The 24,957-nt window shown below is 37.2% G+C and overlaps 1 protein-coding gene across 2 annotated transcripts in view; it reads left to right on the top strand.

Moving 5' to 3' along the window:
- Positions 1–24,957, top strand: part of ZNF407 (zinc finger protein 407) — a 334,832-nt gene that overhangs the window by 199,500 nt on the left and 110,375 nt on the right. For both annotated transcript variants that reach the window (XR_014590699.1, XM_083867457.1), the window contains exons 6-7: positions 1,887–1,970; positions 10,170–10,290. Coding sequence is in view for 1 of the 2 variants with exons in the window: in XM_083867457.1 (XP_083723583.1) it covers positions 1,887–1,970; positions 10,170–10,290 (205 nt within the window). In the remaining variant the exon portion in view is untranslated. The remainder of the gene's footprint in view (positions 1–1,886; positions 1,971–10,169; positions 10,291–24,957) is intronic.

Genomic DNA, 24,957 nt, shown 5'->3' with positions numbered 1-24,957 from the left:
AAAATTCAAATGTTGTTACATCATTTAGCACAAATGCATTCTTCATGTGATAGTGAGAACGGGTTTCTGTTCTGATTTTTTGATGGGTTTTTTAGATTCAATTATAATAAGAGATTGCTGGAATTGACTCCCAAAACAGGTATTGAAATCATTTTGCACCTTAGATACTCTTCTGGGATATTCTCATCAACAAACCAAAATTTCAAAAAGGCCCAAAGTCCTGTATAATTTCAGTCTGCTTTACATGACCAGATTTGGGTGCAGAAAACAACAATGCACCATTTGCTTTTTTCTGACACAGTGAAATTCTGAAATATGTGCCCATTGCATTTCATACCCTTGCTACATGGCAGAGGTTTATCAGCTCTTTTGTCATCCCATTTTGGTGGTAGATTCAAGCTACCTTGGAAACTTTGGAATTGCTTTCCTCCTGATATGACAGGGACTCCCTCACTGGGGCAGCTGGGGTGAGGAGGTGGGGTTCCTGGGAGACCTCATTGAGGTGGTGGTAGGAGAGGGCAGCTGGTCCCTGTGAGGCTCTCCTGGGAGCTCCCACTCACGAGATGGTCTCTTGCTTTATACAAACAGTGTCCAAAGTTAACTGAGGCACCATGCCTTTCCAGAAAGTCTGTGTATTCCTGTGCCTGCTTATGTGGGAGTATACAGCATGGAGGTTTCCATCCTTTTGTCTCCAAAGGAGGACTTGGTAATTTGACACCAGACCTCTTAACCCAGCTGTCTTTTGTAGGAACTAAATTTCCTTCCCCACGGGGAAGAATTGGAAGGAGACGGTTAGTTTCAATGAATCCAGCATCACTGTCCTACCAGTCCCCTTTCTGCTGTGTTACTGTGAAAGAAGACAATTTGGCTCCAAATGACTAATGGGATTCTTGAAAAAAATTCAGTCTTATCTCAGGTTATTGAGACTATACCTGAGGTTGGTGGTACTAATTCATAATGACCTTCCATGTGGCCTTTATGGACTGAGATTTCTGTGCATGTTAGTATATACTGAGGAAAAATATTGCTGTGAAATGGTAAACTGTATTTATAGGCAAGAAGGCAAAATCTTAGCTTCTGTTAAAAAAAAAAAAAAAAAAAAAAAAAAGCCAGAAAGAGGGCATTTATACACTTCTAATGAGTTTTGAGCTTGCCAAAATCTCTCAAATTGGTCCAGAGGTTTGGAATGAAGAATTATCATTTGAAGATGAACAATGTGAGTTCTGCTGCAATTTCAGTAGTAATCCCCAGACCTGTTTTCTTTATGTCGTGAAAACTTTAGAAACATAAACAGTGCTGAATTGCCACTGGTACTGAATAATTTGGCTTTTATTGTTTGTTGCCTGCACTCTTCTTGTATTCAAGAAAATAATTTAATACTTATTAATAAATAGAAGGTAACTAAAGATGACTGTGACCTAGTCTGTTGAAAATTTCACAGTACCTTTAATTTGTTAGTAAATGAAATATATTTTATTTAAGCAGAATCATATATACAGTATATTAACTTTTTTTTCCAGGCAATCTTTACTCAGCACAGAAAGGCCAGATGTATGGGAATTGTAAAAAATCAGGATATGCATAAAAACTGTTCAAGTGCATAAAGCAGCCCCATCTGGAAGACATCTAACAGAAATGAAGTTGTACAAAACCATTCCATTGATAATAAAGCTAATTTTTATGGGTCTGACAAGTATGTAATTATGTTCAGTGGTGCTTTTCAGATTTTATCACAGTCAATAAACCGCAGTGGTAATTTCATTCCCATTTGACATATTTACATGGAAACATTTGATTGGAGGAATTAGTAACCCTGAAAGCCTTGATAGATATGTTTTAATGATCTGTGACCTCCGCAGTCCCTCATCTGTTTATTGTTGCAACAGGCGAGAAGTCGTTCCTCTGTGACCTTTGTGGCTTTGCCGGCGGGACACGTCATGCCCTCACCAAGCATCGGCGGCAGCACACAGGTCAGTAAAGCTGTCTTTACTCTTTACTCTATATTTTCCCCAGCAAGGGAGTCCCTCTACACTGGGGAGTAACACAAGTCAAATAGCACGTTGCAGCGCAAATAATACATTGGCTCATTGTTTGCTTTGCTTTTCCTCCTTTTTGTGAAGCTGGTATGCCCAGGGCCTGCATCAGATCTGTTAGCTGGGAGTTTGAATTATTGCTTTTGGGGGTCGGGGGGTATTTCGGGTGGGTTTAGGTTTTTTGGGTTTTTTTCTGGGAGAAGTAGAATTGTGAAGACTGGCTTTTTTCTTTCAATGAATACTAAGTCTACTAATTTTTTTTTCCAAGGCCCAAATAGATTACCTACTGTGAAGATTTTGCAAGAGACTGCTAGAATGTCCCTCGGTGAAAATTAGAGATTACATATAAATTAATCAATTTTTTCGGACTGAAGCACAGTTGAAAGCTAGTCTTGTTTCAGTTGCCCTTTCGTAATTTTAAGATAGTTTGTAATTAATAGGTGCAACTTTAAGAGTTACCACATGGCTGGCATGTAAAGCAAGATTTCTCTCCCAGAATTAGTAAAGCTTTCCTACCACATGGTTATAAAATTTTAATATCAGACAAAATTAAATTGGTTCTTAGTTTCAGAAGACCAGAAAAAGTGTAAGTATTAAACATTTATTAATACATTCTACCTTAATTGTGCTTTTTAGTAGTTCCTTGTAAGTGTTTGATTATTTGAATAGATTTTTTCAAACAGACGTAGAAGTGTTGCTGTTTAAGCCACTGTAGTTTTTTTGTTTTACTGACTATCATGAGGATAATGTAATATCATCAGGAATTGCTGTGTGAGTTAAGTGACCATTGTCTAATGTACAGTGGAAAGAAATGGCTAACAAATGAGAAGCTATAGTTGTTACATCATCAATTTTCCATGGATTTTGTAAAGGGATCACAGTGGGAGATTTTATTATGTCCCTGTATAAACCAATCTTCATTCAGGACATATACCATCTAAATGTGTAATTTCCTGGAGTGCAGCTACTCTCTTTCTTGAGAGCCTGAAGCCATTCTTCCCACCCTGTTTTCAGTTTATTTAAAGCAACCATATTTGGAGGAGATTCGAATGCTTTCAGAAAGGTGGGATTTTCAGTGCTGGTCAGGCAATATCTTGAAACAGATATATATGTATTCGGGGCCAAAATTTGCTAGCAAGTCTAGTTAGTAATCCTACTTTTTTTAATTTTTTTTTTTTCTAATAACAAGGAACATAAATTTGTGGAAGAATACTGCTACAGTCAGTTCTCATCCACTGCAGGAAGTTTGTATTTTTCAAGTGACCAAAAGAAGTAATTTACAAATATAGTAAGTTATCATTACACTCTGAATGATAACGTGAGCAGTTATAACTACTGGAATACAAGCTCTGTGCTTCAGTTGTAATAAAGTTTCTGGTTTTGTAGAGCTTTTTTCACATGTTGGCACAAATTTAACAAATGTGGGCTAAGATATTAATTAATTAATTAATTCTTTAGCAAAAATAATTCAATGTTATCAAGAGGATAGGAAATACCATTTGTTTTCCATCGCCCTGGCATGTGCCACTTTGGGATCTTGCATACGTCTAGGACTTACAGTCAATGCAGCCACACAAATGGTAAACAGTTGTTTCAGGATGGGGATGTAGAAGAAATGCAAATTCTTGTATTTACCCTTCTTGTCTGTACCTATTATGTGAGTGCAGATCTAGATTCTCAGAAATGTAAGCTCTTATCATCAAATATATATGTATGGTATCATTAGGCTACCAGCCAAGAGAAAACCTATTTTATTTCCTGATTTGTGTGCAAAATATGTTGTACTCCGGATGAAAAGGCGTCCAGGTTTTTGAAGGCATTTTTGCCCTTCTTTTGCCAGTGTGGTAGAGGCTTCTTGTGCTATGATCACAGGGATTTACAGGTTATAGATCATGAAGCTTGCATCTAGCAAGCATAACTTTATATTTTATGTCAGGACTGGAGGCTCGTTATTACTTTGCTATTAACTTTATACTATATAGGACAGTATCTCAGAGGCAGAGGGATCTATCTTTTTGGCATTTATCTGCCTCTGTGGCACAAACAATCAGAGATGATTCTTTAGCAGAAAAATTATCTGTACCTTCTATTTGTTTCAAGGAGAATGACACAATCCACCTTTGCAAGCATTGTTGCGCTAACATGGGTTCCATTGTATTTTCGTCCAGTGCTCAACTTTATCTCAGTCATTAGCTGCATGCACTCCTCTTTGTACCTTTTTTTGTACCTTTTTTTTCCTCTGTCCCCAGTTGGCACAGTTTTCCCAAAGCAGAATGCCAAATCAAATTACTATCAGGTTTGAAAGGGATAGGTATCAAAAATAGTCTGACTGGCTTAAATAATTCCCTACTGTAATACAGCTGTCTAGGGGGCTGACACAGAACATCTTCCAATCCAAGATTTACTTCTATCACCTGTCAGAGGCCCACAATTCAAGGGCAAATGAACAAATCCTCACATGTAGTTAAGGAGTCTTAACCAACTTAACAAGTCTCCTCTCATCCCAGCCTCAAGGTCTGAGATGTCCCAACACCCCAGAGAAATGTTCACCTGCTGGTAGAGATTTGAGACAAGAGAAGACTGGCTGTAGGACCAGCCACTTAGGCTTTTGATACTCTTCATTCTGATATTTCTTACTCTGTTCTCTTTTTAGATGAGATTCATTCTTTGTACGTGGAGAAATGCCTATATCTTGTGAAAGATGCATTTTCTTTGGAAATATTACAGGGGGCATGAAATATAACTTGGTGTGAAAAAAGCTTGCAGAATCTGGCCCTTGGTCACTCTTACAGAAAACTGTATAGACCAGTTTGGTGAATAGCACATTATTCCTTGAAGAGCTGTTTCTGGTTTTGAGTGAAAAGTACAGCAATGTTAAACTGAAAGAAGAAGCCATTACTTTTAAGACTTGAAAAACTTTAGTACTTAATATATTTATAAACATGATGCATGTGGATAAAGATTCCCTTCATATAAGCCTTCTCAACTGTAAAGTAAGAACAAGTAATTTGACCTGTCAAGAGATCCCTGGTGTTTTAGCAGCTTATTCTTTTATTCTGTTTTGAATATGTCATGTCCTTAATGATGATGTGGTCCTGTGAGAAAGTAACTCTTTGGACAGAGAATAAGCAAAGTCCTTGGCTGATTTTGTCATGGGAAGATGTTCCAACATTATTTTATGACCTGAGTATACCTTCTTCCAGTCCTATTCTGCAAGAATCTGTCTCTGGTATTCTCAATGTCTTTTACAACGATGTAAATATCCATGGCCTAAACTTCTGTTTTGTGAATTGAAGCAATGGCAGCTTAAGGATTGGTCCAGAGTTTGACCAGAATTTTATCACACTGAAAGGATTGCTTACACCTCTGTCTGCCAAATGCTTTACAATAGGTACTTGTGGCTGCCTAGGCTGTGATAAACTGTCTTAAGAAACTTGGACCGCTCACAGTATCAGCTGGTGCTATGTGGTAAATAAGAGATAGTTTGTGGTGCTTCAGAAACATAGATGCCGTAGTTCTGGTGTCTCAACAAGGCTGGGAAGAAAAGATTTTGTGTTTTGAGGCATCCCAAAGCAAGTTTTTTGATTTGTATTTTGTTCCAGTAAGAAAACCTTCCTGAAGATTTTTGCTGGCTTTAGAGTAAGTTGAATTGCACAAAGAATTAAACAATTACCTGAATTTTGTAACAAAGAAAGGATAAATAAACTCTAAATCAGCCACCAAAAATAAACGCACACACACAAATGCTTACACACATACAAGAAGCATATAATATCAGATAATTTAAATGTTTTGTCTTAATCATGATCAACTAGGAAATTGCATAAGAGAGAACAAACAAGCAAGGGTAATTATTTCTGGCTTGGAATGAAAACATGGAAACAATTTCTTATTTTAAAATGTCTTTTCTTTATGTTCTCACTCTTACTGTTCTGCTCACCTCCTTTGTTTGTCCATTCTTCTACATGTTTGACCTGGTAAGCTTCCATTTTGTGCTGTAGTAGTTATCTCAGTCCAACACTGTTGATCAGTCACAGCCTGTGTTCTCTTGCATGAAATCTCTTTTTTAATATTGGTTAGTACTCCTGCAAATTGAAAAAACCCCATCCTCATTGACAGTCTGCATTTGCTTCCCATGTGTTGGTTGTGGTGGGAACTTCCCAGGGATGATAGAAGTACATCACAGTAGTAAAGGGTTAGTGGGTAAGTACACTCACTGTGCACTTCTGTTGCAGTCACCATGAACCTATGGATCTGCTTAAGGAGATCATGTCTTTGTTCAAATATTTTCATGCATTTTTGAAGGTGGTAGCTTATATTGTATGGAGCACTATTTGTATGATTGCTTCTACTCCCTCATTTCAATCTGGCACTTCTCAAGACATTTATAGGTCAATGTAATAAAGAAAGAAAATTTAATAATATATGTGTTTTTATCCAGATGAGTGACTCACTTTGTGTTTCTATTTCTCATGTGAACTGCTCTTTGACTTTAATGTGTAGTTACATTACTCGGCGTTGAATTTAATGTATAATGTAGCCTCTTCCCTTCAACTTCCCCACCACAGCTTAAAAAAATTATAATGTTGAATACCACAGGAAATGTAGCACAGTAAGAAGACTTATTGCTCTTTTCAGCAAGAGAAGAGATGAAATTTGAAGAGCATCTTTGTTGTTTTCCTTTTTCTATTTACGCCAACATTTGCAGCAGATTGGCAAATTGATTGTAGCAAACCTTTGACCAGCAAAGACACCAAAAATCTGGGCTTTTAAAAGTTTCTCCCTACCTAAGAGAATTTTTTTAGTAGGAAGAGAAAAAGAAAAAACTTCAGTTACTGGTTAGCAGCAGCTTTAATAACTTTTTTAATATACTATTGCTCCCTATGAACTGGCCCTTTTGTGGGTTTTGTTTTTTTTTTTTTGTTTTCCACAATTTTTGATTTTTGAAGCTCAAATTTTCCATGTCAGGTGACTTAAACAATAGATGCACTTCAGAAGTTGGTTGCAGTATTGTCAAAAATGCAAAGCCATTTCATTTGTAATCCTGTGGTCAGGAAATGTAGCTTTTTGAAAGTTCTTATGTTAAAAACACAGCAAATGCCATAAAATGGGTCCCTGATCTTGGAATGTGTGTCCTTCTTTTTTATTCCCCCACGGAGCTTGTTACCGCTGAATCATTTCGGGGCACCTATCCTTTTTTTTCATGAGGCTTGTTTTGATAGAGATGGTGAGAGACAGACAAGTCTTCTGTAATGGTAATGGGGGTGTGTGATTTCATGTTTCTACCTTTATTAGTCTTTAAATATGTAGGCTTTGTCCTTACGGTTATGGATACACTATTTTAAAGTTATTACATGCTGTTGTTTAAAAAAATGCTGTCAATACTGATATTTTTATTTGTGTAATTTTAATTTTGTATGAAGTAGAACCTTGACTGGGAGTGAACAAGAGTCCTCTTGGAATTTTTAATGGCAGCCTGTATTAAAAGAATTATGTTTATTGCCTGAAATGTCTGGGGGCAAGAAGGGTAGAAGGTAAACTGGGATGCAAAGACTGATTAGAAGCATCTTGGCCCATAGATGGGGAAGACAAAAAAATTCTTAAATCAGTAGGTCTGTGGAAAACTTTAATAAATAAACAAATAAACAAACAAATAAAAGTACTCCTGTAGCTAATCCACTCTTCAGTATTACCCAGCCCTAAGAAATACCTAGTTATCTTTTAGATGTTTTTCAACTGTACTAATTAACCTGGTTAATTTTCTATAAAAATACTGTTTCTTACATACAGCTGCTAAGAATTACTGGCTGTGCTAGGCTGTCTTTTTTCCTCCCCATTTAGTTGGCTTTTGTTGTGTGATGCTGCTGTGATGTATTTTCTGTCAGGTGAGATTTACACATAGTCTACTTGACAGGAGCAGTTAGCCACAAGGATTTCCTAAGGAGAAAAACTTCCTGGAGCTTTGGGCAAGGATTATCATTTTTCTTACAGTCACAATGGAATTTGTAAGCCCCCTGGCTCCAATGGGCCCAGCAGCACTGGCCCTGTCCTGGCAAAGCAGCAAACCTTTACTTGATCCATTCTCCCCCAAATGGCAAACTAAAAATCTCCTTTCAAGTTCGGATCTGCCTTTTTTTACAAGGCGGAAAGTTGGAAAGGTTCTAGTGCATTTTAAATGAAAGCAGTTAAAATAAGTATGTATGTTATCTAAAATACCCGTGGCTTAACTACTTAGGGTTGAAAATGTTGCTATCTTCTTTAATGCTAGATGATAAAATAAATCAGAACAGGAAATCTTCAGTTCAAGAACAGGTTACGTTGCTAGGGAGTCTGTGGCCTCCCAGAGAATTTAATTGAAGCAGCAGCCACTACTATGCAAGCTGCTGGGACATGCAGCTTCTCCAGTGCAGAGTGTCAGGGTCTGACAAGAAAACCCCATTTGGGGCAGGAAAGACATACTTTCCTAGCAGTCTCAATTTGTCCAGCATAGAGGCTTCAGCTTTGTGTCCTGCCCCTTCACCTTTCCTTGTCCCATGAAACAATAAATGAAAAACATTGGCTGGTATTCTCTCCCACAGCTGCTAAAAGCAATTATTCCAACTCTTTATGGAGCTTTCAGAAGCTGCTCTGTTGTCTTTCCATCCCACATTAGGGGCTTTTCAGGCCTTGAGGACCTTGAGTATCTTTTTCCCTTGGGAGGAAAAACCGCAACAATCTCTAAGAATGAAAAATGCATATATCTCTCTGTTCTCAGAATTCTGGCAAAGTCTATTTCAAAATCTTCAGTGTCTCATGCAATAAACACCTTGGAAAATTTGTCTTGGAGGCATGGCCATTTGGGAGTGGCCTTTTGCTACTGATTCCAAAAGGCCTCTCTTATTGGTAGTCTTATGCTAGTGCTGTGTCTTCTGTCAGTGTGAAAAACTTCAAATTGTACCTGCTAATAGGCTTAGGGTTCAATTTTGAAACTGCCTGTCCTAGACTTTTGATCAGTCTACAAGGTACTTGTCTGTCTCTAGAAGTTTTATCCAGACTTCCTAAGTCAGGGATGTTGATTCCTTATGTAGTTTTTAGATGAATACTTCTGGAGACTTGCACACTGTGGTGAAGATCAGCTAAGTTAGGAGCTTGCTTTTGTCTTCTCCATACAAAGGAAACCTGTTTCCTCCCTAAATGGTAACTATATCTGCCTGTAAACCCCACAGAATATTTCTGTGGCAACCAGTTGGAGAAATGGGATGCAGATGTCTTAGCTAGTCATCACAGTGTGTGTATCAGTCATGAGGTTTTGTCTTAGTGTCTTTTAAGGGCTAGACTCCTCCACTAGAAGGAAAAACATTATTTTCACATAACAGCTTAGACAATAGAGATTTTTACCTTTCTTCATTTAGTAGTCCTCCAGAAATTTTCAGTGCAGCTGCACATTCAGCAGAGATTGAATTTTAGTCTTCTGAAAATACTGTCCTAATCGAGGTTTGGTGGCTGGTTTTCATTTGTCTGTTTTATTTTCATTAACCTTTCAAGTCTTTCTACTGATAATTGGCCTACTGTTCAGAAAATATTCACAAAGGCAGAAGACTAGCAGGCAAGATAGGGGGAATGGAGCACAGAGTTCTGGTTCATATTCTCAGTCCCAGTTTATTTATGTTATTGAAAAGTTAACATTAAAAATTTAGGTTCGAGATGAAAACAAAGACACTTTTCACCTGGAGATGTTCCTTTCTGAGCAGGTGCTGAATACAAGCATCAGTGTGATTTTTCACCTTCTGCCTCCCCCATTGTTGTTTTTGGGGCTGTTCTTGGCCCAACTTGAAGAGACGGTGTTCTGTGAGAGGAACACCTGTAACCTGGTTATGGCATTTTCATGAAATAAGATCCAAAAGCAGTTTCTGTTTCAGTGCTGTTCTTTCTCCTCCTTTTTTGCTGCTGTGTAATTCCAAATGGGAAGTCAGTTGGATACTGATGTGTTTCTGTTATATTTTGCAATTAATGCATTGTATTTGAAAATTTATGTCGTATTTGGTTTGCTATATATACACCTGGGCTAAAAACTGTCTCAAGGGATATGCTGGAAATTTGGGCTTGTCTTCCTTTTCTGTAGGTGAAAACTGATAATCTTCTCTTGTCACCTTCTAGGAGAGAAACCATTCAAATGTGATGAGTGTAACTTTGCTTCCACAACACAATCGCATCTGACACGGCATAAGCGTGTCCATACTGGAGAAAAGCCTTACAGATGTCCCTGGTGTGACTACAGGTAATGAGTCATTAACTAAAGCATGATGAGAAGGGTTAAGGTGATCAGATGAGGTTCATTTGAAGTCACCAATAAAAATACATTGCCATTAAAACACCATCAGGGCAGCAGTAATTACATATTAAATTAGGAGCTAAATTTAAAAACTTAGTCTTCAGTATTTAGATATTACTTTATAAAGAAAAACAAATGATGGGAAACCTTTTAATGGTAACACTACAGTGCTAATGTTGAGTGTTTGTTTCACAGCTGCTCCAGTATCTGTTGGAATTCTCTGTGGCGAGGCTGCTTATCTGCATTGCCTTTTCAAATCTGTTGCAGTTTTGAGATTTTTCTTGGTTGAGTTGCCACCATTTCACCAAGAAAGGAGGAGTTCTTTAAAAGGCTTGGTAGCCTAAATACTCACTAGACACTTATTAGAACTGGAAGCAACTCGAGCTAGTTACAGTTCTCCAGAGTCTTGTTGTTCTGCTCCAGTTTTCCTTCTCCTTCTTAGCCAGGGTGTTTGGATGAGAGTTGGCCATAGGGGTGGTTGCATGGCAAAGCCTCCCTTGTTACACCATTAAAACCCATCTCCATGTTAGGGCAGTAGATTAAATTTAGAAGAATCACATGATTGAACAGTGAAGATTACTTTTGGTGCTTATCATCTGTGTCTTTAGTTCATTATAGACTGACTACTCATTAAATGATCTCATTGCTTCTTAAGTGAATCTTTACTCTTAAATACACTTCTTCTGCATTCTTGAATACTTTTAATGCCTTGCAGTGAGGTTCCTAGTCTATGTGTAGTATAAAGGAATCCATAGAATATTTTATGGAAATTTGCAAGAGTTGATGTTCAAAAAGTTTTTAAAAATCAGCATTATATTTTTTAAATGGCATATGATTAGATGTATGTGTTGTGATGCCTGCACACAAGAAAGTTAAACATTTTATTATACCACTATAGCATTTCTTATTTTCTTGTCATGCTGAACATACAACTGTATGTTCATTAAAGTTTTAATGTAGTTTCCTAAATCAAGACTGTATAATGAAGCCTATCTGCTCTAATAATACCTGTTTTCATGCTATTTATTGCCTACTGTACAGAAAACTCTTGTACAGAAAGCCTCTGCAGTGGTCACACATTTCCTGTACAAAACTGCTTGTTGCATTGTTTTGTTTGTGTGGGGCAAATGTTCTGTGAACTCTTCTGTACTGAGCCCCAATTAAATCATACTCTAGAACTGCAGAGAACTGAATTTGATTCAAACCTTGTGTGGAGAGGGCTATGTTTCTATGCTGCTATCTTAAGAGTGCCCTGCTTTCTTTATATTTTTCTTTATAAGTAGAAGTAGTTTTGTCAGCCTCAGTAAGTTATCAGAGAATTAAAGGTGGTTTTCATTTGTCAAAGCAGTTGTGTTAAAAGGTCTGTGTTGGGTGAAGTGAGAGCATATAAGCATTAGTTTAACGTGATGTGCTGCATTGAAGGTAAAAAAGTGCTGCCTTTAATGCCATGTGTTTGAGGACACTTCATCTTGCAGTCTTCCACTTTTATCATCCACTTTGAATCATTCCAATTGTCAGGAATAGTTTTATGACAGAGCTAGATAATGAGAGGTGGGTTACAGTGGATTTGAACACCTTGGCTTGAAGACCCAAGAGACTGGGAGCAGTGTAGATGTGAATCAGTTTGGGGTTTGTCACACACACCCAATGAGTGGATATGCTTCCCTCACTCAGGAGACAAAATGCATAACCCAGTGGTCTATTGAGTGAAAAACAGGAGATCATTTTGCTTTGGATAAAAAGTTTTCTGTGTGGGATATAAATTCCAAGAAATATCAGGTTTTTAATGAGTATTTTATTATACTGGAGATTATTAGACAAGATGCAAGTATAACTTATTTTATCAGGATTAACAAGAAATATCTGGGCATGCCCTTCTTTTATATTATTGAAAAATAAATGTTTCATGACAATAGAATGTTAGTTTCCATCCTTCACAGGCCAATTTTGACCTAACCTTTGGAGGCTGATCTCTGCAGATACCAGCTGATGAAGCTTTGATTCTGTAGAAAATGTGTTCCAAGCTCAGCTGAAAAACATCTGGTAGGGATGCAGGAACCAGAGCTGTGCTGCTGCTGCAAGCTCATAGAGGCATTGAGGAACTCTGTGTAGCTGCAGTGGAGCCCGTAGAGGAGCTGCTGTATTTATTAGCTCAGCAGTCCTGCTTGTGCTTGCCAGTTTCCACAGTCCTGGGATATTAGCCAGCCTTGTTGGCAAGTGTATGTTTTGTTCTCTATCCACCTCTTTCTACATTTTAAAGTACAATTTTAGGAGAATCACATGGTGCCTCCTTGTCAAGTCACCCACTATTTCTCTTTTAAAGGAAAATTATTAGCAACCCTGTAAATAATATTGTTCACACCAGTTCAGCAGATGGTATGCAGTCTTGCTAGTGTCACCTACAGAAAACCTTAAAATGAAGATTTTAAAATCTGCTGATCTAGTGATAAAATTCACCCCCATGTCTAGTGGTTGAGGTCTCATTGTGATGCTGTGAGGCTCGGCCCTTGCACTGTAAGTTCATCCAGACTATTTCATGTGTTGCTGTTTAGTGTTGCTTGGCAACTGCAGACTCTTTAATGAGCCTTGTACTTTCAGCGAGGTTGAATGTTCCTCTTTTTGTGTTGGGGTATGGAGGAATGTATTGTTAGTGCTAATATAAAGTTTCCTTTCATTGATAACTGATCTCTGTTCTATGAAGTAGTTTGAGACACTTGAATTAAAACAGTGGCAAAGTACAAGATATTTAAATTATTCCCATTCTGCTCATTGGTGCTCAGAGTATTCTTGGAGATCCTTGACTTCAAGCTTTTCAATTCCTCAGCCTGAAATTGTGAATAATCATCCTGCAAAAATTCTTGCCAGTCTAGTGAGTGAAAGGCTGGATAACCCTGGCTCGAAGTACAGAATAAGGGCTATTAGAAGAAACTAATCTGAATTTAGGAACTGTTATAAACTTTTTAAACTGAAGTGAAATCGGTGGTATGATACTATGGGGAAAAGAGTGATTTTGGCTACATGGAACAGAAAAGGCAATTTATTCCCTATATAACACACAGCATGAGACATTCTTTTCTTAACTAGAAAAAGACATGAATGGATGTGGTTTTCTGAAGGGAGTAGTAAACTAACTTAGCATTTTTAGCTCGCAAATTGTAAATTCTCTATAGTATGCATATGCTTATAGTTGTAATTCAGTATTCTTGGGAAAAATATTCCCTTCCATCTTTAGTTTTTGTACTGTGACCACTTAATATTTATTTTTTGTCTAAATCTTTTGTATTTTGATGACAAAGAAAGTAACACCTGCTTTTTCATACAGCAGTATACAACTTTCGGTAACAATTCTAATTTGAAATTATGTTTTCAGTCTAGTTTTTAATATCCTTTAGAAGGAAGAAAAATATAATATTCATAGACATTAAAATTTACTTGTATGTTTGGCTATATATTTTTCACATTTGTGTTTTCAATTTAGGTTTTCCCAATTTAGGTAAAAATATGCACAATTTTCCTTTGCATTTACTTTTTCAAATCACACAGCATGTCTCTCCATTCTTAAGTCAATGTGCTTTGTCATACAAAAATATTCATTCACCCTTAATTAATGTTTAACCTAATTTTATAATACAGAATTGGTCTCACAGGGCCCTGCCACCACCATTACTTATGCAATGCTTATTTTATATTTCTCAGTCATTTAAAAAAGATGTCTTATGTGGCTGAACTTTTCAGATGACACCATCCTGGAGTTACACTGACAACAATGCTGTTTGCATTTGATAATGGGCACAGTAAGCACTGAAGAGCCGTATAACTTCCTGAAAGTGAACAGAACCTGTGATACAGGTTTCTAAATCTGTTGGTTGCATAGGCTGTGGACAGACTTTCTAAGCCAGTAGTATAGTTAGGTACCTGAATTTGACCTGATTGCAGAAGTGAAAAATTCCTTTAAGTCTGATGATGTCAATGAAAGATGCAGATATACAGCATTTTCAGAACTAAACTGGTTTTGTGCATGTGTCTAAGAAAGGGAAATCTCATTTATTCATATGTAAGGTTTTAAATTTAACTCCCATTTGTTCTTTCTATAAAACTGTCACAATTTCTCAGGCAATTTATGTTCATGGTATGTGTGAGGAGGATTTTTCAGTGAAATGGGTCTGATTTACATGGAGGGGGGCGTGCAAAAGGCAGAACCCTGCTTTTCTCACATGATCAAATTTGTTGGATAACAGTGCTCAGGAGAAGCACTGACAGAGTTTTGCGATTCAGAAAGAGTATTGCTACAACTTTGACCACAAGAGTGTGGGACTGATATTATGTTAATGTGCTTCAGGCCATCCCTCTGCTGTGATTAAAGACAACAATTTTCAGTTCTCTGGGATTCCACTGTATGGTTCATTTTGCACAGAGTACCCGTGGTGGTGAGGGAATGGAGGGCAATATGCAGGGGTGTTCTTACCATAGATAAGGTGGTGTAGAAGTTGTATAAAACAAACAGCCAGGCCAGCAAAACAGCATGCATTCCTTTCTATAAAGTATATGACTTGTGAAAGATGTCTTACAAGACTGAGAATAAATAGCATACATTTTTAATATAATTATGTAAGCTAAAATAAATATTTTACATTTATTATGCATAATAAAATAATTAGACAACATTCTGTAAGGGATTATGGCATCTGAAATTCCAACTGCAGACGGATTCATTGCATATTTTCAGCAGCAGCAGCAGCATGACTTAGGGGGAGTTACTCCACAGGGGCTACTTTTCTTTTTTTGGACAGCATCCCTAGGGAGTTCCTATTTCTGTCTGACTTATAGTATCTGTTCATAGGTTGTAAAGACCAGTTTATAATACACTCCAGGATTTGCACCTAAGTCATAAGAATGTGCAAACTAAGTGTTTTCTCTCTGTTTATTTTGGTGAATTCAATAACTTTTAGGTATGGTTGCATCAGCTGCGCACTCTTCCCTTGTTACATCAAGGATAACTAGGGACTACTTTACAGATGAGGTAACAATACTTACTAATTTGTAGCAAAACTGAAAGGCTGTTAAGGCAAATTCTACATTAAATTATGAAAACAGTTTATTTATTGTTAAAACATTAATATCAATATGCTCTTTGTAACCAGTGAAATTTAATATGCCTGTATAGGAAATAACTAGGTTATACAACTGCATAGGCTGATGAGGATTCCAGGTGGCAACCGGCACTGCACTATGGGAAAACACTTTTATATAGATATATATCACAAAGGCAGAACTGGAAAAAAAAAGGTGCATATACTTTGTACAAATACAAAGTTGTTAAGGAAAATATTGCATGTATGTAATAGAGCAAATAGAGCCTTCAGGAAGTACTTCAGCTTCTGTTGTGTTCAGCAGCAGGAGTTGAGGATATCCAGTGCCCTGTGCTAGCAGACTTATAAACAAATGAAGATAGAAGTTTAGACAGACATTCTGTCAGTGCATGGGCACATTTCCCAGATGAAAACTCACAATATTATTCCTCCCTTAGTTTTTAATAAATATTCAGATAAAATATTGGAAATATTTCTAATAATCTGGAAAAAAAATATGCGGTAGCATTTAAGTCTTTAAACGAAAAATAATCCATAATAGAATTTAGATATAGTTGCAAAAACACTTTAATTATTCTAGCAAATACATAGCATACAAAACAATGGCCAGCATTGTTCCCTTTTATAGTGTTTCTGTGGCTTAATAAAGCCTCTTCTATTCACCTAAGTTATAGCATATAGTTTATGTGGTAAACTCAAACTAAAAATATGCAATGTTGCAGTAGTGAACAGTGCAGATCAGCTATCAGGTTAACCAGCTTAACCAGATGTAATTCCCAACATTCCAAACCGGAGAGCGCACAATGTGACTTTTGCCTGGACGTGTCTGCGCTGTCTGCACTGACTGAGAAACTGTGTCTCTGCAATTTTGGACAATTGTTGGTGGCAGTGTATAAAAGAACTTAGGTTTCCTCTGTCAAAGCTGTCCCTGTCCCATGTCACTGCCTGCAGTGCTCAAGGGAATGTGTACCAGGAGACATGATTGTTTCTAGGGAAAAATAGGCTTATGAACACACACATGAGCATTGGCCCGTGTAGACTTGGTGACTATGGTCCACGGGGAAGTTGCCATGTTAAGAGGCCTTGGCACAGCATGAAATACTGTAATCATTTTGTGAGGTGCTCCACATTCTGTATTTGTAATTAATAGCATAGTAAATGCACTCTACTTGGTAGAAGGGTAGTATGGAGTTTTACTAATTTTAATGACTAATACTTGTTAAGGAAATTCCCCAATAATTCCATGAGCCTTGGTACCTCTTTTGTTGCTTGGTTTTTCCCTTCAACTTATTTATTTATTTATTTATTTATTTATTTATTTGAGTGTTTTTTTTTTCCATTGCCTAACAAAGAGGAAATAAAAATTGCCTTCCTATTTCAATGGATCTGTGATTCTCATGCTAACACTGAACTTGGGATTTTAAGGATCTACCCAAGTGGTGATGCAATTGCAAACAATGATAATACTATTCTAGTCTCATTTTGGATTGAGTCCTTTGAAGAGCAACTTTTAAGGGATCTATTTAAGCCTGAATGCTGTGCTAAAAGGAGACTGCTGAGTTTAATGTTACTGAGACTTGAAGCCATTTTGATGTCAGTGTAAAAAATAATATCTGGTTTCAGCATCTCTCTGTTACAGCCTATTGTGATCCTAGGCCAGCACTTTGTAGTTTGTTCACACTCCAATTTAAGTTCTGAAAAAACATTATCAGGCTCCTGATTTCTTTCAGTAGTCACCGTCTTTCCCTTACTGTTCAATTTGGGCTTTGTTCCTAGATGTTTCTTAGACAGCCTTCCCTGCTGAACTGATGCATTTTTTTCTGAATCAGTGTCCAAAACACTTAACCCAAAACCTTGAGGTATTTGGTGTCTAGGAAATATGAATAAGACCACTTCATGCAGTGGACAGATTAATGTAACTAATGTATTCTTTTATCACAGTTTATCTTCTCTCTGTCCTCACACTTCTTTTTTGCTATCATATGTAATCATCACTGTCTTATCTAGTCCTCTTTCTTAAAGAGCATAAATACGTTATCATAAATACATATATATTTATATCTAATATATACTTAATTCATGTTTATCAATCTCTGAAACAGCAGCATATATTTCAAATTAAAATAATCTTGAGTATGTTGTATTTTGATAATAAATAAAATTTTAGTAGTAACCTCAAGATGAACAGCAATTCTATGGTCTTAATATAGCTTGTAGTAGCAAAAAGACTTGTAATTTCCTGTTCTTACAGTGCTTCTGATAAAAAAGTACAGTGAAGATCTTTTATGTCTACAAATAAACTTCCATTTGCTAGAATGGTTTGATCTAAAAATAATCATTGGCATCATAACTTAATTAATGTGAGCCTTTTGTGTAAAGCATATTTTTAAAAAGACTAGAACAACTGTATATGTTTTCTTTGCTTTTAACTGTTAGCAGAGAATAAAAGAATTAATTTGTTTGTTTCTTTTGTCATTCCTTAATCCCCAATCCGGTCATTATAAAAGGGCCTAAGCTATCTTTGGGGGTGATGAAATCTACAGGGAATTATTATTATTATTATTATTATTATTATTATTATTATTATAGCTAGCTACCATCTAAACTATATGTGGCAGGTAGCTAGCAATCTGAAAATACTTAGGTAGCATTACATGTCTCTAAGAAGAAATTGATAGACATGAGCCTGTTGTGTGAGCTTTATTCTCCAGGCTATGTGGCTACTACCCTGGAAAACAAGTTCCTGTGTTAATGCTGTCTTTGTGACAACTTTCCCTCTTTCTCCTTCACATGACATACAAAACAGATTAAAGTCTGTGAAAGTGACAGAAAGCAAATTCTGTTCTGAAGTTTCAGAAAGAGGTATACTCTAGTGCAAGGAGAAGAAAGGGAAAGGTTTTTTCTCTTTAAAGTCTGATGAAAATGAGATAAAGAAAAGAGTTGCTGAATAGTAAGTGAAAGAAGGGAAGAAAAAAGCTTTTGTGTTGGAGAAAAGCTTGCTACTTAGATACTTTTAATGCATTAGAAATGGTGAGCAATTTTCCAGATAAATTTGGCATTGTTAGACATTTCTGATTTATTAAGGCTAAATAAAATTCCTTGCTCATTCCAGCAGAGCTGCTCTTGTCCCTGTACCAGCTTCTGTCCAAATTCTCCTGGAGTGGTATATTGGGGCACTTTAGGAACTCGGGTACTAAAGCCTCTGTCACCGCCACAGGATTTCCCACATCTGGAGTGAAAGTGTGGGCTCAATGCACAGCCTGGGAACTCTGCAGTGTGGCTGGAGAGTGTTTGCCAGGCATCACAATATGATATGGTGGAACTGAGGCTCTGGAGCAGCATGAGCACCTGGGGTTTAGAAGTCTGCTGCTCCTGGTCACCCTCTTCCCAGTGTTGTGGTGAACCCCTATGAGCTGAAAGCTCATCTCTGAGAACCTCAGCTTTCTGCGTTGGAGAGAGAGCCATTTGAGGTTTGGGAGCTCAGAGTTCTGAAGATGTTGCTTTGAACCTGTGGGTTGAAAGTTGCTGCTCAGTGTTGGCCAGTAACAGGGAGGGCTTGTTTCAAAGTTTGTGTTGTTGCCTTTTCTCCTTCCTGAGCAGCTGGGAGAAGGTGGTTCATTCTCCAAAGGAAAATGTGGCATAAGGAAGACAGGCCATTTGGTATACAACAGCTCACCTTCCCTAAAACCATTTTGCAGTCTCTGTTGTATGGTACTCTACTTTATTCTCATAAGTCATGGATCAGGGATCCCTATTTCCCTTGAGGCTTTACTTACAAAAAGACAATCTGGAGAGGAGCCTGTTGTCTTGTTGTAAGTTATTAAGTTGCTTATTACAGCTATTTTTGTCCTTGGTTGGGATGATCTTTGTGGTTTTGCTAGGCCTGTTTAGGTCTGAATAACAGCCAGAGATATAGCTGAGACTTCTTAGGCAATAACCAGCATATAAAGCACTCAATTTTGTTATTATAAATGATGGAGTGCTGCTCTGGTGTTATTTTTCTCTTTTTTTAAATGTATTTTAAATGGAAAAGGAATTAAAGGAAGAAAATATATATAAACAAAAGGTTGTTTTACATTCTTGGATGCATTGTGGTCAAAGTTACTTCTTGCTTTGTGTCTTCAGAGAAAAGATGAGGTTGGTACAGCACTCCTCATCATCTCCTCAGAAAGTTAGATATGCTGAGGCTTAGTGTGCCTAATGCAATGGAACAAGCTAATGCAACACTGTTCTCCTTTCTCTCATTCCCATGGGCCAGGAGATTGGAGTGGAGACATTCTTTGATGTTTTCCCACCTCCTTCTGTAAGTGCAGGTTTTTTTCCTAGATTTTTTTTTCCTTCCACTTAAGCAAACTGCCCAGCTCACTGTGGTTCCTAGAATATTGGTCCATACTCATATATGCACATTATTAGATAATGCTTTAAAGTAATACCTCTCCTGGTGTTCTTCAGTGTAGCCCTGGTTTTATGCCTGAGATGTTTTGGTTTTCTGAAATTCTTCTCCCAGGGAATTTTATGTAAACAAGAGAAGTGTTTTTGTAAACTATACCTATGTTTTCATTCCTTTTCCTGGGAGGGACTTGTTCTTGATGTCCCTCTGGTCTGACCAATGTGATTGAAGAGATTTGTCTTTTTGTCACCAATCAGATTAGTCTGTGTAAAATAGTATATAAGGGAGACACGTCCTAAAAAGAAAGGAGTCATTTTCAGCCTTCTGAAGTTTGAAGTCTGTGTTGTTGTGGTGTAAAACAGCATCACTTTAGCATTGCTATCTTTTTTATATTTTTAGTAATGTTATCATTTAAAACACACACAACTAGAAACTCTGCCTTTCATAATTCTCCAAAATTATTTATATTATAATCCTGTGTTATAATCAACACATCTAGTGGTTCTACCAATAACATAAACTACCTGAACATCATCCTGTGGTTCATTGTGATATTGTTAATACCCCTTAAAATACTGTATTTATTGTTTTAGTTTTGTAACTTCCATGCATGCTCCTTCAATCCCTGTTCAAGATGACTATGGATTCTCTCTAACAACTGTAGCATGGGACATCATTTATTCTGCTACAAATCCCATGTGGAATGCCTTCTCATATTGAGCTTCTTTAAAACATTTCTGTTGAAAATTTGCATGCACAATCTACAGGGCAAACAATGCTTAGAACCATTTTGAAGCTGTAGAAGGTACTGTAACTATTAAAATCAGTTTTTAAGTTCTGATGATGTTTCATTAGAAAAATATGGTATTTCATTTTTTGTTAACAACTTCTTTTTAAATACAGAGAACCACTTACACTACCAAATTTTGGAGACCTCTTATATGAGTATTTTAACACATAAAAAGCCATTAGTAACTTGTTTTTATTTCAGGAAAAAATATGTATCTTTAGTTCAGAAAGGCCGTTTTTTTAAAAATCAGTTGACGAAAATTGTTTTTTAGCCTTCTGTCCCTACCTTGTGACACCTGTGCCAGCCCATCCATCCATATTTCACCTGTTTCTTTAATAACTTCTTAAGCTGTTGGCTAGTTTTGGTGAAAACCGACAGCCTGTAGTAGCTCCTGAGATAAATGAAGTTCATGTTTCCTGAAAGAGGTAGATGAGGAGAGGAGTGAAAAAAAAATCACGGAGGACCAGTCAGGCAAAATTCACTGTCATGCATTCTTCTCTCTTACAATCCAGCCTCACCACCCAGAACAACTGTTTTTCCTTGGATGAGGATATCCTGAAGGAACATGCTGGGGAGCTGTTGTTGTTGCATCACTGTATTGTGAGATTTAGTGAACAGGGCACGAATACATAGGAAATCGTGCTTCAGTTGGTACAATGCTCATGTGTCAAAAGTATTCAGTCCCAAATTAACCATTTGTTGCAAGTTGTCAGGATAAATCCTTTTTAAAGCTAAAATTTGAAAGGTATTTTTCAAAGGATAAGGATGAGGCCCCCCCAGAATCTGTGTTTTTCTTTAGAAAAAAAGATCATTTGGAAAAGATTTATACCCAGGTGATTGAGACCAATGACATTTCTTAGTGACTAGGAAGAAGCTTCCCACTGTGGAGAGATTATTCCACAAGTGCTTTTTTTGGCACTTTTTCTGTTTTCCATAAGTCATTCACTGATGAACTGACATATTCATAGATCTATATAGATGTCTTTACTTCAGGAAAAGAAGCAAAGTTTGAAGAAATGGCAAGATCTTTTTACATGTTATAAGTGATACTGAACATCCACGAATTCTCATCTCACATGAGGTCCAGTGGCTCTGTGCCTATTTTAAATTCAGCCTCTTCATTTATGTGACTAAATGTGACTTTCATCACATTTTAATTTGAATTTTAATTACTAGTCTTTAAGATTTTGATCAGCACTAATAAATTATAGCACAGTCATATGGTATTTAGCTGATTGATTTTTGCATGCTGAAGTATAGTCATTTTGAAGAGCAGTAAAACTTTCAAGTAGAAGAAATGTTTCAAAGATAAAGGAATTTGTATTGGATTTGTTCATTTGTGTCAGACCAGAGAGGGAGGTCCCAAATGTGAGCCCTTGTTGAGGGCAAGGCAGGTGTCTACTATCCAGTCTGTTTTAAATAAATGCAGGAACATCAAGTCAAGCAAACAAGGCCAGCAAGTGCAGCTTTTGGGAATAGCTTTGTGTTTCCTGGTGGTGGTGCAAGAGGAGAAAGATGAGAATACAGTTTTGGGTGATGGTAGCTCTGTTGGTACTCTGCATTGCAGAGCTGGATTCTAAAAGGCAAATACAGCATTTTTTCTGAGTTCTTGTCCACCTGCGTCTGTTCCTGGCTTCCTCTTTCATTTGGATGTCTTTTCTCTTAGAAATCTACAACATAACATCGGGAGAATCTTTGTTTTCTTTTCCTGCTCTCTAGTGCCCATTTTTAGTTTCAGTTCACCAGTAGCATGGCAGTAGTACTGTAACAGAAAGGATTATAACTAAGCCCCTCTCCATCTAAGCATCTCTATTCTTTAGCTCAGCTGGGAGTCAGCTCTCACTGGCTGGAAAGTGTGTACTGTCGCAGGATCAATGCTATAAAACAAAAACAAAGGCACTGGATAAAATCCTGGCTCCACTGATGTTATTCACATCCCCTCCGTGTCCTAAGTGAAGTGATGATTCTCACCTGTCATGAAAATATTTGTTTCTTGGGAAGGAGATAATGGAAAGCCAGGGAGCTGGCAGCACCGTCCACAAGACTTTGTATCCTGAACAGTAAAAAAGTTCAACTAGGCAAGTAAGTTATGGGATTGAGAACTCAGTTATTTCTATTTCCTCTTGATTTTTCAGAGAGGATCCCGATCTCCTAAATCTTGCCAAAAGACATCTAAATCCAGAAGCGTCTACTTCTTTTGGAGTTTCTGTTTTTCAGTTCCCTCTTTGCTTGAGTTTGCAAGTTCTTGCACAGCTGAGTGAAATCACTGAGGCATGCTCAAAAGTCTTTGTCCTGGGGAAAATGGCTATGTCTGCCTCAAGACTTTTGGTACAGTTTTTAGGCAAACAGGCCCCTCTTCCCATATTTTTGGGTATGTGTTAGAGGCCTGAATATTAGACAAATCAGGATTCATTTAGTTCATAATGAACTGCTGTCTGCAGCCTCATTCGAGTTATTGTTTAGGATTCACAGCTGAAAGGGCACAGGACAAAGTGTTTAGGAGCCTGTTGTTTGTATTTTCTAAGAAAATTATATGGGGAGCATAACTGAAAACAGAAAAGCGTTTCTGAAAGCAGGGATTAGATCTGCTTTTGGCTCCTGGCAGTTCCTTGCTGTCTAGTGGCAAAGTTTCAAGAAGAAAGAGTTGATGCATGATATTTTGTGCCAGCTAATATACTTTCCTGAGACAGAGAACAGAACTCAGCCTTCCTCAGGATAAGGGCTGGCTGCCCTAACTTGGGAGTTTTACTACCTAGAATAGTGGCATAATTTCTGGAAAGTTAGGGGGAACTCTGTTTCCTTTTCCAGAGCAGATGTTGCCTATTGGTAACCTACATCTTTCTTTAGAAACAGTAAATACCTAATTTATGCAAATGTTGAGACCTACATCAGTTCTTTATTTTGTCCACTAATTGCATTGTTAATTTGAATAGCTGTAGAGGACAGACTAGGTTGTCATCTTGTACTGCCATGCCCAACAGTCCACCTAAACAGAAAGCTTTCTACCCTATTTTACTGATAACCCTGTCTCCCAAACTTATCACAGTTCTTTTTGCCTGTTTTCTGATTATCATGTCCTTCTCAATACTTAGACTATAGTTTTTCTGAGGCCAAGACCAGTTTCTTTATTGTTTCTCTGTACAGCAATTGGCATGTCATTATCCTGTTGTGCTGCCCTCTCAGGTCAACATGCTGTGCAGTGAGATCATACCAGCTTTCTTGGACCTACTTTTTGATTCATAAACATGGGATTGCATTTCACCAGAGGAGTACAGGAAAGCCTGTACTGATATGGTGAAACGTTATTGTTGCCAGGACTGTGATATTGTTTAATGACTAAAACCTCAAAGAAGGTGTAACAGCTGAGAGCCTGCATTCAAGTTGAAGTGCAGTATCAGTGCCTAATTCCCATAGTCTCCTTAGAAAGTCTTATCTCTCCTTTATGGACTAGTAGTTCAATACCTTTCATGAAAATCAAATGCATATAAATAGAATTTTTCAAATATGTATGCAGTCTTAAGTGCCATTAGAATCAGCCTTGGCTGGTTTAGTCTGGTTTTGTTTTTAAACCTGACCTTCAAATACGTGTCTTGCTAAATGTGTTTGTGGGTGCATTTTTTTGTTTTGTTTTGTTTTTGGAGATCATGTCATTGTTATATAGCTGGAGAAAGGATAGTAGTGAAAGCAATGTATCTTGGAATGCAAGTGGTACTATTTAGACTCTCTTCTTTAAAGCACAGCTTTATCTATACCCATCCAGTACTTAGAAAGGAAGGATTTCAGGATATTTTGAGCTACATTCTTCTCTTGCTATTCACCTCATGTTAGTAAGCTGCTATTCTGCAAACTCGTGGAAATAGCACTGAAACATATAGACTACTTCCATCTCTGCAGCAAAAAAACTCAAACTGTATACATCTGATAACAAAAAGGAACAAATACAGATAGATAGGTAGATGGATAGATAGATAGGTAGATAGATAGATAGATAGATAGATAGATAGATAGATAGATAGATAGATTTTTTCCTAAATTTATATTATTTACTTAATTTATATTTACTTTTGGAAAATATAGAGATTGTTTATAATTGTTGTAGAGTAAACTCTTGTGGCCTTCAAGGAGGCATGTGGATTAATGACTTCTCAAAGAATTGTTTTACAAGAGTGCTGTAGCATTTTTACAATGAGTGCTTAGTTAAAATAGTCACTGATGGCATGTTATTCACATAGGCATCTTTTGCACCAGACCTGTGTATTTTTTATTATCTATGCATTCTGACTTGAATCACTAAGGTCCTTTCACGTATGTACATATAACATTAAGCTTATGAACAGGTCCAG

Source organism: Zosterops lateralis (genome assembly GCF_965231275.1).
Source record: "Zosterops lateralis genome assembly, chromosome: 1".
NCBI lineage: Eukaryota > Metazoa > Chordata > Aves > Passeriformes > Zosteropidae > Zosterops > Zosterops lateralis.
This window is presented reverse-complemented; position numbering and strand designations above follow the sequence as displayed.